General features: G+C 41.8%; 1 protein-coding gene and 1 long non-coding RNA gene across 4 annotated transcripts in view; one reads left to right on the top strand and one right to left on the bottom strand.

The window, feature by feature from the left end:
• The window catches only part of KIAA0319L (KIAA0319 like), a 55,889-nt gene that overhangs the window by 16,908 nt on the left and 25,135 nt on the right, over positions 1–13,846 (bottom strand). For both annotated transcript variants that reach the window (XM_083751633.1, XM_083751634.1), the window contains exons 5-11: positions 12,694–12,795; positions 11,034–11,131; positions 10,501–10,588; positions 7,625–7,717; positions 6,471–6,603; positions 2,998–3,226; positions 929–1,052 (exon numbers count right to left, since the gene is read on the bottom strand). In XM_083751633.1, coding sequence (XP_083607759.1) covers positions 929–1,052; positions 2,998–3,226; positions 6,471–6,603; positions 7,625–7,717; positions 10,501–10,588; positions 11,034–11,131; positions 12,694–12,795 — 867 coding nt within the window. The remainder of the gene's footprint in view (positions 1–928; positions 1,053–2,997; positions 3,227–6,470; positions 6,604–7,624; positions 7,718–10,500; positions 10,589–11,033; positions 11,132–12,693; positions 12,796–13,846) is intronic.
• Positions 1–13,846, top strand: part of LOC310850454 — a 64,742-nt gene that overhangs the window by 39,284 nt on the left and 11,612 nt on the right. The window contains exon 3 of one of the 2 annotated variants that reach the window (XR_014567331.1): positions 2,108–2,986. The exons of the other annotated variant lie outside the window; for it this stretch is intronic. This is a non-coding gene — a long non-coding RNA (uncharacterized lncRNA). Of the gene's footprint in view, positions 1–2,107; positions 2,987–13,846 lie in introns of those variants that run through there. 2 annotated transcript variants of the gene reach the window in all.

The raw sequence follows: 13,846 nt of genomic DNA, 5'->3' as shown, positions 1-13,846 counted from the left end.
AGTGGGCCACAGAATTATATGCTCTCTGCCAGATTCAAACAGTGTTTAAGAAATCAGATTAAGCAGGAAATCTAGTTAAGACATGGGGCGGTGGAGATCTTAACCACAAGAGATTCCCCCCAGCTTAAAAATTGCAGTGTCTTCCATTCTGGATCAGTTTGACAATAGGTTTGTGTCTCTTCACAAAATGGAAGCTCACAGGACTCAGAAATTAGGCTGACATTTTCATAGCACCACACAAATCAAAGGGCATACAATCCAGAAAACTGCAAGACTAGCTTTCTGCTTGGTCCAGCAGAGCCTTTGACTTTTTGCTTTTTCCTGAATAGCAATTATCTGTGCTGTACAGCAAGCTGTGTTTGAAATTGAAGGGAGTGGGTGGCACTGCTATTTGGGGAAAATAGGCTTTACAAAAAAATAAAAAAGGGAATGATCCAAAGTTACGTGCTTTGGAGTACCCATTGGTCTCAATGGTTGAAATCAATGGTACCTATAAATATGTTCCTTTGTCTGGATCATGGCCTGTCTAGAAGAGCAGCTGGCTTATTTTCAGATTGTCCCAGTGTTGAACATGATTAGCTACCAAACATTTATCTAGGTTCAAGAGAAAACCAGCTGCTCTCCACCAGCCCCACACACTGGCTGCACATACACCATATTTAAAACACACGACTTCTCCCAAATAATCCTGGGAACTTTGTTAAGGGTTTTCTTAAGGAGTCTGGAAACTATATCTCTTTGATGGCTAAACTACAGTTCTCCGGATAAATTTTTTTTTGGGGGGGAGTCATGTGCTTTAAATGTCTGTGTATGCAGTCACTATCTCTGCATCCCCCTTAACCCTGGTCCCAAATATATTAATGTCAAATACAGGCTTCTCATATATAATGGGGGGAGTTGTACAAACAAAAAACCTTATTAAGCGTACCGGGTTGCACAATCACTGTGACCTCAGCAGTGGACTGGTGGCCAGCAGAATCCGTCACCGTCAGCAGGTAGGTGTAGTCACCTTCACGCATTGCAGAGAGCTGCAGAGTTGAAGTCCTCACTCCCTTGGAAACGACAAATACCAAGAATTTAAGTCCCCATTCACAAAGAAAGAAAGTAAAAGGAGGCTTAAGAAATGCACCACTCATTGCAAAGTTATATAAACCAGTTTCAGGTGGAGTTTTTTAAACAAGTGGTTTATACATTTTGTGAAATAAATAAAATTATTTAGAGGATACATGGGGCATGTGCTTGTGGTCTCCTATCTAGCTAATGACCAGCCCCAGATGTGGTTGGCTTCCACAAGGTTGCTGCAATATGTGCCCTCCAATTATGCCTTGGAACCATCCAGTAATTTATCCACCTTGAGATGCTTGGGGTTCTTTTGGTTTTGAAAAAACAAAAGATAGGACAAGAAAGAGATGTGTAGGTCATGCAGAACCAGGATAAAGTCAATACAGTGGTACCTCTAGATGCGAATGGGATCCGTTCTGGAGCCCTGTTCGCATCTTGAAGTGAATGCAACCCGCATCTGCGCGTGCCGCAATTTGCCGCTTCTGCGCATGACCTCATTTTGAGTGTCTGCGCATGCACAAGCAGCGAAACCCAGAAGTACTGCGTTCCATTACTTCCGGGTCGCCACAGAGCGCAACCTGAAAATGCTCAACCTGAAGCAACTTTAACCTGAGGTATGACTGTAAGGTGCATAGATAGCCATCTGTAGTTCAGATGATGCTGAACTACAACTCCCATGAGTCCTAGTCAGCATGGCCAGTGAGAATTGTAGCCTACCAACATCTGGAAGGCATCATGCTGGCTACTATGCCTGGAACAGGGAGTTTTTCCTCCCTTTTTTGTAATACTGGAGCCCAGAATCATCTAATGAAGGACTACTATCCACCATACAATCCTATCTAAGAATTGAGCTCTTCACTGTCCCCTCAGCTATTAAGGTGCCAATATGCAAAACAGCCTTTTCTGCGGCAGCCTCTTGCCTCTGGAACTCCAGGCCAGGACTTCTTCATTGCTTGGGTTTAGAAAAGCAGTTACAACTTTTAATCACACTTGTGCCCACTTTGTTTATTTATTTATTACAATTCTCCTCTGCCTTCTTCTCCAGGGAGCTGCAGGTGGTGTATGTGGTTCCTTCTGCCCTCGTTTAATCCCCACAACAACCCTGTGAGGTAGGCTAGGCTGAGAGACAGTGACGGGCCCAAGGTGACACTGGACAAATGGGGATTTGAACCCTAGTCTCCCAGGTCTTAGTCCAACATGCAAACCACTACACCAAACTGACTCTTCTTCATAGAATTGAAGAGTTGGAAGGGACCCCGAGGGACAACTAGTCAAACCTCCTGCAATGCAGGAATCAGGAATATTGTTTTACTGTAAGCGACTTTGAAGTATGTGATATAAGCAACTTTATATAAATGCATTTATTTATTTTTACACAGAAGATAGGGAAATCGCTGCCACAAGTTGTGGCTGCCAGGTTGGAAAAGGGGGATTAGACAAACTGACCAGAAGAATGCTAAGAACTACTAGTCATGATGTCTATGTAACACCTCCAGGATCAAAGGCAGCATGCTCCTGAATATCAGATACTGGGAGACACAGGTGGGAGAGTGCTACTGCCCTGATGTCCTGTGTGTGGGCTTTTCAATAAACATCAGGCTGACTGCTGTGGGCTGGAAGGATAATACTAGAAATCCAACAGAACTTAATAAGAACACATAGAAAGAGCATGTACCCAAAGTGCATACAGTAAATTAAGCTCAGAAACAAAATTAGCCGCCAGACATGACAGAAGGGACATGCCCTCACAAAATTACTAGGTGTACAATGTTTGAACACACACACTATATTTTTTAAATGTTGATTAGATAAGTAATTGTTGGGTCAGAGGTGTTTACAGTGATTGAACAAATTGATTTACATGAACTTAAACATAATAGGAAATGTTTATTGAAGTGTGTTGACTCCTCTCAAGATGCAGCCCCAAAATCTTACCTGCATCTCTACCACTTTCCCTTTGCTGCTGGGGCTGAGGGACCATTCATAGCTGACAATGCCGTGGTCATCTGTGCTCTGGTTCCCATAGAGGGTGATGGAGTTTTGGGGCAGAGTGATAACTTGGTTAGGGCCTGCGTTCGCTACGGGTGGGTAATCCACTGCTTTGTTCACAGTCAGGCTGGCAGTGGTGGAGTTGCTGGCACCATCCGAGTCCACCACGGTGAGGCTGAAGAGGGAGGAAGGAAGAGAATTCAAAGATCAGGACAGAAAGGGAAAAGCTCAAAGGGAGCCACCGGCCCCAAATGAAAGGGAAGAAAATTAATGGTTTAAGCTGAATATGTATAAACTGGGGGGGGGGGGGCAAAGACGGATGCCTGAACAAGTAGGAGGGAAGCATGCAAATATGAAAATGTGATGCTATTTTAAACAAATGTACAACATGCAGCTAAAGCTATATTCAAACATGTCCGTATTTATAACAAGAAAATAAAGAAATCAAAATGCCAGATACACATTTACAGACTCAAAGTATATTCACAAATAATAATGGTTTTATTGTAGATTTTTGTAATGTTTGTGTATTTTATTTTGCCATATACCTTAAAATATTATTTTATAAAGTAGTATAAAAATCACCTTTAATAAATAAACTCAAAGCTGTGTCAAACAGACCCAAAAAGTCTATTTTTAAAAATCTTGTTCTCTCACTCTTGCCGAGTTGAGAATTCATTCATCAATAGTAACCTATTTTTGACAGAGCACTGGTTTTACACATGTAAGAATAATGTACTTTAAAAAAAAATACTGGATTTTAAAAAAAATGATTACACATATCATTTTTTGGCTTTTCTGAAGAGCCTGTTTTCACATGGATGAATTATTCAGGCAAAATCACACATGACATAATAAAATTTCTATACACAGGATAACTAGTGGCTGAAATTATGAATCCATTCCATTGAAATGCAGGTGAACTGAAAGTTATATGTGGTTTATATCTGAGGCAACCCATTCACATGTGCCAGGGATCAAGTGATGAGTGTAACCAGCTCTCTCTTAGGCAATGGCTAATCAAATAAGAGAACTGGCTCAGACCAATAAATTGCATTTTGTCTGCCTAGTGTGCTTTAGGCAAGTTCACAAAAACAAAGAATTACTGTATCTATCCCATTATTGCTGAAGTCTGACTGTGGGAAGTATTCTGCCTCTGAAAAGTCATGTCAGTCTTCTGCCACTCACATTTAGTAGCTCCTAATTAATAAATCAACTGAATCCTTTTTTAAAAAAACCATGTATGCATGCTAATGGATATCATCACAACATCCTGTGCAATGAGTTACACAGGCCAAGTTGTTTTCTCTATACTTCCTTTTGTTTACCTCTAACATACTGTATGAGAAGTGGCCCTACAGTAAAGTATTAAATTCTCTTTGGGAAAGCACTGTTAATTAGCCAACTTTGTGATGAACATTTCCAAAGAGTCCCTCTGTCATTTATTTTCATTTACAGATGGGGGAAAGGGGAGGTTGGAGCCACATGGCAAGGAAAAGGCTTGGAACTGAAGCAGCAATGGTAACACTAAAGCCCCTCATCCAGAAGCTCTCTTTATAAGGAAGGGCCATAGGCTAGTAGCAGAGCCCATGCTTTGTGTCTAGTGGGTCCCAATCAGGATGAGCATCAAGCTCTGCAGTTAAAAGGATAAAAGTATGCAGTGCAGCGCTAGATGGACCAACCGTCTGATGATTTCATATGTGTATCTCTCCTGGCCTCATTACTGCTGATAAGGTCAATATGCATGAATAGCCTGTCATAATTTGCTGGGGGTGTGTGGACAGGAAGGAAACACATAATTTACAGTTCAGACAATTTCATATTATATGCTAGTGGGTTCTGTAATTGCTCTCATCAAATGTCACCCATACAAGACCTGCAAGCTGGAAAAACATAAAAAATAATAGAATGAGGCTACCCACAGTCCTGCTTGCAATTAAAACAATTTAAAAGCTGGTATTCACTGTTGAAGCCAAAATATCTGTTTAAAAGACTCTCAAAATGCATTAACAAAACTCTCTTCCTAAGGATTAAGAGAGAGACAGAGAGCTTAGCAACTGAGATAGTCGAATGCATGTGCAGACTTCGCAAGTAAAAGCACAAAAATCTTTCCAACCAGAATTTGGATCATTTGCTGTACAGCACACTCTCAACTTCTTCCCCTTCTAAAAACAGGCTTGTAATGGGGCTGTGCAAGTCATTATTTATTTAAAATCATTGGTAAAGCAATGAGGAAACAGGCCTTTAGAGGTGGAAAGAACCCAGTTCACACATAATGCTAAGCCACACTGGCTTAGCAAGAACAAGCAGGTGTGTGGATACCCAGAAGGAAACTCGCAGCTGCTTTTCCCTTCTCCGGTCTTCCTGCTGCTGCACAACCCAGGGCTAAGCCATGGTTTGGATGAGCATTACATGCACACCTGAGCTCTTGGTTTGTCTTTCTCCCAACCAAAACACAAGCAGTAACCAAGGCTGACCACTTGTGATTTGTTTAGAGAAGGCAAAACACAAGCTCAGATTCACACATAACACTATGCCAAACCACAGCTTAGTTCTGGCTAGTGTGGCAGCAGCGGGATTGGGGAGGACCAACTGAAGCACTTTACTGGATCCCCAATTCCCAGGGAGAGAACACAAAGCTGAGACACACAGTTTACCCATGGAGGATACTAAAACAGATTTTTTTTTTGCTAGGCTTAGCAAATACAATTTCAATTTTCAACCTACTGAATATTTCAACTATGAAGCAAATGGCAGACACACACAGAATCACCCTCATTCCATAACAATAAAGCTGAGGTCGGCTACACTAAACCAAAAGAAAATTGAATTATTACAGGAGAACTCTTCTTGAGCTACCTTGAACCTTTTATAAAGGAAACTCATCTAAAGATATCCTTACCCAATATATTCATTTTCAGATGGGCCTTAGAATAATCAATTTATTCCTGAACCTTTTATCCCCGACTAAAAATCACAGTGACATATTCAATAGTTATATGCCAAATCCTATTTTTATAATGAGGGTGAAAAAAATGGTTTAGAGCTGGGGGCAAAATAAGCTCTGCTCTATGGCACATGCATTCCTTCCACTATTCTCTCCCCCCCCCTTCACATTAGCTATCTAGTCACACATAACAGTTTAAATTGGGAGATTACAATTTTATGAATATAGCAATAACCTCAACCTCCACGGTCAGGGAAACTATAAAATGTGACTAGGTAGCAAAAAGTTGTTGCTGGTTTGTTTTGTAAATTGTTAGCTGATACACTGTTTTCTTTGGCTCACGTGAACAAAGGATTATCTAGCTGTTTAACATACCAAGGGCTGATTTCATTAATTGGTTTGTGTCATCTATCTTATGCTTTAGATCTAGAAAATCCAAACCAAAGGTATGACCCCAGGTTCTTTGTCTTACCTGAACGTGTAATTTCCTGGCACCAGATTGGTCAGTTTCAGAATCGCAGTGTCTGCCGATACCTTCTCCTCCCGTAGAGGCCCCTTCAGTTCTTCCCAGTGGTAACTGACTATTTTGTCATCATCAGTACTATCTGATTCAATGAAGACAGATAAAGCCACATTCCCAGTAAGTTCAGGAGGAATTAAAATCTATTTACAAAGTAGCTTAAGGCCATACTACCAGTATAGCAACTTTCACAAGGGACAAGAGTTAATTTTATTTTTAAACTGTCAAGCTATGCTTAATGTGCCATGTGATAAAAGAAAGAGTATTTAAAATATGAATGATAGTCCCCAGAAATGGGATTGCTGAATGAAACTAGGAATGAACACACTGGTAGAATCCATGCACCATTAATGTAAAGGTCCCAGAGTCTATCCCACATCACTTCAACAAAAAACGTCTCAGGTAGAAGGGCTGAGATTCTGGGGAGCCACTATCAGTAATACAATAATAAGCCAAAGTAGGGATGGGAAACCTCACGCTGGGGGGGGGGGGGCAAATGTGGCCTTCCAAGCCTCTCTGTCTGGCCCCCTCCTCTGCCACCCCCTCACTAGAGCGGCTTTGCACTCTCCTTGAGTTTGCTCTGCTAGAATGTGTCACTGAACTCTAAAACTGCTTCTTGCTGGCCTGGGGGGGGGGGGGGGCTAGCCAACTGTACAAAGGAAAAACACACATCTATTGCTCTGCTTATTTTTGCCTCTAGCTCTGCCCACCCTGGCATGTGGCCCCCCAGAAGGTTATCAGAAGGGAATGCAGATCTTGAGCTGAAAAACATACCCCAGCCCTGAGCTAAAGGGACCAGAAGGCTGATTCTGTGTGGAGCAGCTTTATATGTTTAAACAAGTCCAGTGAGCAGATGTTTTCCTTGTACTGAGTTGGGGCTGCCCTAGTTTAACTAATGCATTTGGCAGTGAAGACCAGTAGCTACAAATCTACATGTGCCCACAAATTGATCAACAGTCAGTGCATGATTTGAACTGATCCTAATGATACATCAGCGACATTCCGCTAGAATCCCGTTCCTTAATAGACAGTCTCACTCGGTCTCCTCCATGACTTTTATCTGAGGTTTGCAGGAATAGATTGCACTAGTTTTAGTAGGTACTTACGGCTGCCATCAATGACTGTTGAGGTAGTTGGTAGTGAGATCTCCAGGAACTGGGGTAACACAATGGCCACAGGGGGCTGATTCACTCGAGGCTCTGCGATGAAAAACAGAACTATTACAGCCACCATAGAAAGTTCCCATCCTAGTAAACTGCAGCATTATAGCTAAGAGATGGAGCTGTGAATCAGGAAGTCCAGGGCTCAAACCTCACCTCTGCCATGAACTCACTAAATGGCCTTAAGGAAAGATGGTCTCTCCCAACCTCAGCAACTACTCCACGTCTTTTCAATTTGCAACATGGGATAAGGATTATAAAACAATAAACAAGAAGCACTTTGAACACTCGCAAACTACATAAATTGTACATATTAAATTGTACATATTAATATATTATTGAACTTGTGGTTAAAACGGTTAAGACTAAAGGTGACTTTAGGCAAGCGAGCTCACTGAGCCTCAACCTTCCTGTTTGCAATATGGAAATTGCAAACTGTTTGCAATATGGAAATTGCTAACTTATTTTACAGGATTATTGTAAGGATCACAGATATATAGCTGGTGAAGCGCTTTGAGTGCTTACAGGAAGTGGCACTTTCCACACGATCAATAGAAGTCACTACCTTCCATTGCTACAGTACAGAGCTCTGAGGAACCTTGGAACATATTAAGCCCTGCTAGCAGCACCTAGTGGTATTTGGAGGAATAACTATGCCAAGAATAGTAATACAGTCATACCTCAGGTTAAAGTTGCTTCAGGTTAAGCATTTTCAGGTTGCGCTCCGCAGCAACCCAGAAGTAACAAAACGTGTTACTTCCGGGTTTCGCCACTCAAAATGATGTCACGCGCATGCGCAGAAGCAGCAAATTGCGACCCGCAAATGTGGGTTGCATTCGCTTTAGGATGTGAACAGGGCTCTGGAACGGATCCCGTTCGCATCCAGAGGTACCACTGTACATAGTTTGCCTTTCTTGCCACTGAGGAATCAAAACCAGCTCTCACACAACAGGAATGAGGGAGAAAAGGGGTATCTTAGTCAGCAGAGACCTGAATCTTGGTACTTTCCATTCTAGAAGTCAATCACTGGCTATTAGAAGCCATTAGGCCTACTTACTCCCTTTTCATAGTCAAAGAGGATCCAAGAGATCTATAGCTGGTGAAATACAGGCTCTTTTACTTGGATGGCCATTCTCATCTTTGTTTATATGCCATTGTGACATTCTGAAGGAAACAGTGTTGGTAAAGGTATTTCTACCACTCCCTGGGAGGGGAGGGGAGCAGCAGCACCTGGCTGCTAATCCTTCCAAGGATCATCTACTATTCTACTAGATCAAATATCTCAAACCATTTCAGACACAGGACCTGCTTTTAACTCAAACATGCATTGGAAGACCCATTTTTTAATCTTTCATTTGCATGGTGGTAGTGCTCCTGTTGTGACCCACCTTGGATCAGGCCACAACCCACTAATGAGTCCCGACCCACCAACTGAAGACTAGTGTGCTAGATCAATGGTTCTTAATGATCAAGGCCTCCTGCTATGTTTGCAGCATCTGGCTTGGGCTATACTATCATGGCACTGTTCATCTGTTGGGAGGGGAAAGCACCCAGACTGAATTCGGTCATATCAGGTAAGCACTGATAGCAGAGGCACTGGTGAGCAGCGACTTCATTGTCTGGTGGAAATTGCAAACTGGCAGGCAGAGAGGCAACCCTGGCATTAATGGGGAAATGGCCAAGTGACAAACACCAAGTTTCTAGATTTGCTGACAATACACACCCACACACCTGTTGTACCCAACGTTTCCTAGGTGAAGGATAGGAAGATGTGAATTTGGACTATAAGCCATTCAACATCCTTTAACGGGTAGGAACAACCACCCACTCCTGGCACCACCTCTAGCTATTTTAGGCACCAGGCAAAAGCATTTTTATTCACCCTGGCCCTTAGATATTAACTTTCTGCTTATATCTCAGTGGGGTGAAGTTGGATTTGTGTGTGAGAGAGAGAGAGAGAGAAAAAGAGAGAGATACTGGTGTATTTTAGGCTGTTTTACCCTTTTGCATCGCTCTGAGTGCTTTGTTTCATTTTTTGAAAAAGAAACAAATAAACACAATAAGTAAATAAAATGAAAATAAACATTGAGACTAAGGAGAAGGAAGCTGACTGCCACTGCTGCCACTAGGACTGGTTGTACATAAGAAGCAGACATGGTGGCCCCGGACTGAACCAGGCAGAGGTTGGTGGGACAGTGCCACACTTGCCCTAATGGACTAGCCTCCACTGAGTCAAACATTTGTGGACTCCTGTGCACAAATATCCTGCTCTCTCAGTTCCCTGGTTTTGCAGTCTTAAGTGCACTGAAATAGAAGAAAAACTTGTATAGCCAGAGATAACAGTACTGTGGGTGGAGGGGACAGGACCAAATGGGTACATAAGAGCAAATGAGCAATGCTTCTATCCTATGACCTTCCAAAAAATATTAGCTATGACCAGCCTTGGTAATAGCAACCAAATTTGGAGCAAATTCTGGCTCACAATTTGGCCCCATTTTGGATCACAATTTGTTTTGGGAAGTGTGAATTAGTTAGGTGTGCCTAATCACAAAGCTATGCCAAGCAGGAAAGAAAATGACAGCCACTAAGATGAGCACTCCTGATGCTGCCACCCACCATAAAACAAGGCAAAAGTTAGTGAATGTTTTTTCACATTCTGTTTCACCCAACACCTCCCTCCCACGGCAAATTTAGCCAAAATTTCTCCCTGGAGAACTTGCAGTCTCCCCCCAGCTGTCTACCATCTCAAGCTTTTGTGGAAATTGCTTTTTTAAAAAGGAAATATATAACCTACAAGCTGTAAATGTATCTGCTAAGCATACCTGGTTTAACTGTCACATTCACCATTCCTTCTCCATGAGCATTATCACCATCTACTATCACATTGAATTCGTATAGGCCAACTGTGAGCTAGCAAAGAAAATGAACAGGGCATATTAGACATGGGCAAGGCTGTGTCTACCTGTTCCCACCCCTAAATTAGACCACCACAATGATGTTAGTACCTCACATCAAGCAACTGACATATACTGAATTATGAGAGATATGAGCCATTGATGCCATCTGCTCAGAAGAGAATAAATCCCTTCTCTATTTGGACCCTAACATCCTGTATTACCTGGGCCTTGTGCTCAGGTGGAAGTGGGGATATTTTTTTTTTTTTTGTCTACTGTGGACTCAGCAACGCAACAATATGTAGTTAGATGGACCAATGGTCTGACAGCATAAAGCAGCTTCAATACATATATATGTTACACACTGTAACATTTGCTTCCCCTAACCTTGCAGCACGACAGTGCAAAAGCCTACAACTGAAATTTTAGATTTAAGAGTTGCCAAAAAGCAAGAGATTCACCTTGGATAACTTGAGAATCTGTGAGTGCTGTCCTTCCATCTCTCCACTATAGTCAGTGGGGTGTGTGATCAGCCTCCAGTCATAGGAGTAACTAGTCCCTAAACAAACAAACAAACCAGAGGTTAGAAGAGCCCACTATCAAAAGAAACTAAATGAGAAGATCAAAGCAGCTCAGAAGCTTAAGCCTAGATTAAAACTAATGTCACTTCAGAATACTAAATTGTGTTATATCCACATGTGGTGGTCCACCACATATTGGGAGTGAAACTGATGCAATAGAAAGGAATACTCATATAAGCTGAGATTTGAAAAACAAAAAATGAAATCTTTTCATACTGATTATGGCCAGAATATGTCATACTAAATCTTGGGAAAGAATGTCCATTCCCATCACTGCAGAGTGGGAAAGTAAAATATAAGAATATCCTGCTATATGAAATCTAATTAACTGCACGAAAATTAAAGAAGGGAGACTATACACTTAAAACATCCCATCCCAAAAAACCTTGAAGTGTAAGCCATGTATCAAATACTGCAAAATAAAATGCACACTTCCACTGGCAGAGGAACAGGGGTGCGGACCACCCCCGGCACCACTATTCTGGTAGGGTGCCATTGTGGCGCCCCCCCGGACACGCGCTGCACCACCCCCCCCGAGCGTGTCAAGTGCCATGCCCCCAGAATGTGTGCCACGCCCCCAGGATGCGCACCACGCCCCCGACTGCTCTCCACCCCCGGTAGCAGAGCATGCAGCTTCACCACTGCACACTTCCACCAACATAACATGCTTATTTAGCGGGCTGGAAATTTTTGCTTATTCCAACTGACCATCTATATTTCTATTTGCAAGGAAATTTATTTATAAATAAAATGAAATTAGCACCAAATATATATAACAGTATTTACAGAGCTCTTCCAGATGACCTGTTTATGTAGCTTTACTCCTGATTTACTTCTACAAAGATAACATGGTAGTTAGACTATGACTGTTGAGCATGTACTCTGATTTGTTTACAGGATAGTTATATGAAAATGACCATTCATCCTGTATTCATTCTGATTTGCTTTTGGGGAGTTTACACATCTTCCCATTTAATAATTCATTCATCCCACATTTTTCAGTATATTTTGCACTTACTTAACTGCAAAACTATTTTTAAAAGTGGATTTGTTATGCCAGGGCAACAGAGCACTTATTCCACCTTAACTGTGAAAACTTAATTTGGCATGTGCTTTAACCCATCTCACAAAATGGTAACAGTTGGCACCCAAAATATATACAGCCGAGTCATTTCTATGCCCATCTAAGCAACCATGAGCCTCCCCTGGACTCTTGTAAATATTTGCACTCTCAGGATATATCAAAAGCTGTTCAAAGAGGAATTCAGTGTGTGGAGGCTGTGTACACACAACTGGCTCAGAACTGGCCAGTGTATCTTGGAATTAGCCCAGATGAACTTCTTCCTGCCATGCAGGCTTTACCTATTGATTACCAGGCTTTACCTGTTGATTACCAAGCAGGTTTGACTGAGCGTTTCCAGCTTCATCACCTATCTTGAGCTGTCATTAAAAGAGCATGCATCTCTTCCAGCAAAACTAACAAGGTGGCAAACTCAGGTTTGCTACCACATACTATGTGCCATAGCCCCCTGGGTTCTACCTTTAGGTGGTGGAGGCAAGACGTATGCATTCAGCTCCACTTCATTCTTTGGCAGTGTTACTTCAACACTGTCTCCAGCAGAAACTGCCAGTTTCTTAATAACTGTAAGAGAGAGAGAATTAAAAATTAAAAGACAAGGCCATTTCACATGTTACATTTTCCATTCATATACCCAGATGCTTGTGGAAGAAGTATTGGCTCTGTTTGGATGTGATGGTAACTCATGGTTGAACTTTGCATGCAGGCCAGCCCTTCATTTCCTCCTTGCAACAGCCATTTTGTTGTACAAAAAGGATATGACATTGTCACTTCAAAAAGAAGGGGAAAGCATGAGAGAGTAGAACACATTGAGAAGTATGTATTCATTTTAAAAAGCACAGAGATGCAGCAAGGCACGACTGTAAGGAGGAGATCAAAAGCATCCACTTTCCATTCTGAACTAACCAGAGCGTCTCATTATGCCCACTGCTTTTTTCTTTAAAAAAAAAAGGTTAGGGGTACTCTCATTTTCCTACTCATATTGAAATACTGCCCCTCAATGAAGCCAAACTTAGATTCACAAAATGTTTAGGGGCATGTATCCCCCCAGAAAAAAAGCACTGATTATGTCTAAACTGGTTTGTTTAAAGTATGGCTTGATCTTGACATGTTTGAACAAACTAGAGTCCTCCACCCCAACACATTTGGATACAATGAGAAACTCTGTTTTGTTTTAAACCAGAAGTGAAAGCTTCCAATCTTCCCTCACCCACACTAAGCTTAAGGGTTGCTGCTGCTGCTTGTTGTGCATGCCATGCTAACCAATAGTTTTAAACCTGTTACATCCAAAAGGGGCCATTGTGTGAATGAGTCATATGCTTCTCAATTAACTACAGCAGTTTTCAATATTCTGGAGCCTGGAATACGGAAATGCATGTTTTTGATGAGAAGCAAGCTGTGCGTAATAACCCCGGGCACAGAAATTGCTTGCAGAAATCATCCCACGTCTCACAATTAAAGTGCACCACAAGCCCTTAGTTGCAAAGCTTTAGAAATAACAAGCTACAAATTATTAAACTATAACATCCCATCCTTTAAACTTAGATGCCATTTGAGATTTTAAACTGAAAGTGAATACAAACCAACAGAATCATACAGAAATTAAACTCTTTGC

Source organism: Podarcis gaigeae (assembly GCF_964106915.1).
Source record: "Podarcis gaigeae genome assembly, chromosome: 8".
Classification (NCBI taxonomy): Eukaryota; Metazoa; Chordata; class Lepidosauria; order Squamata; family Lacertidae; genus Podarcis; species Podarcis gaigeae.
Note: the sequence above shows the minus strand (reverse complement) of the source record. Positions and strands in the feature narration are given on the sequence as shown.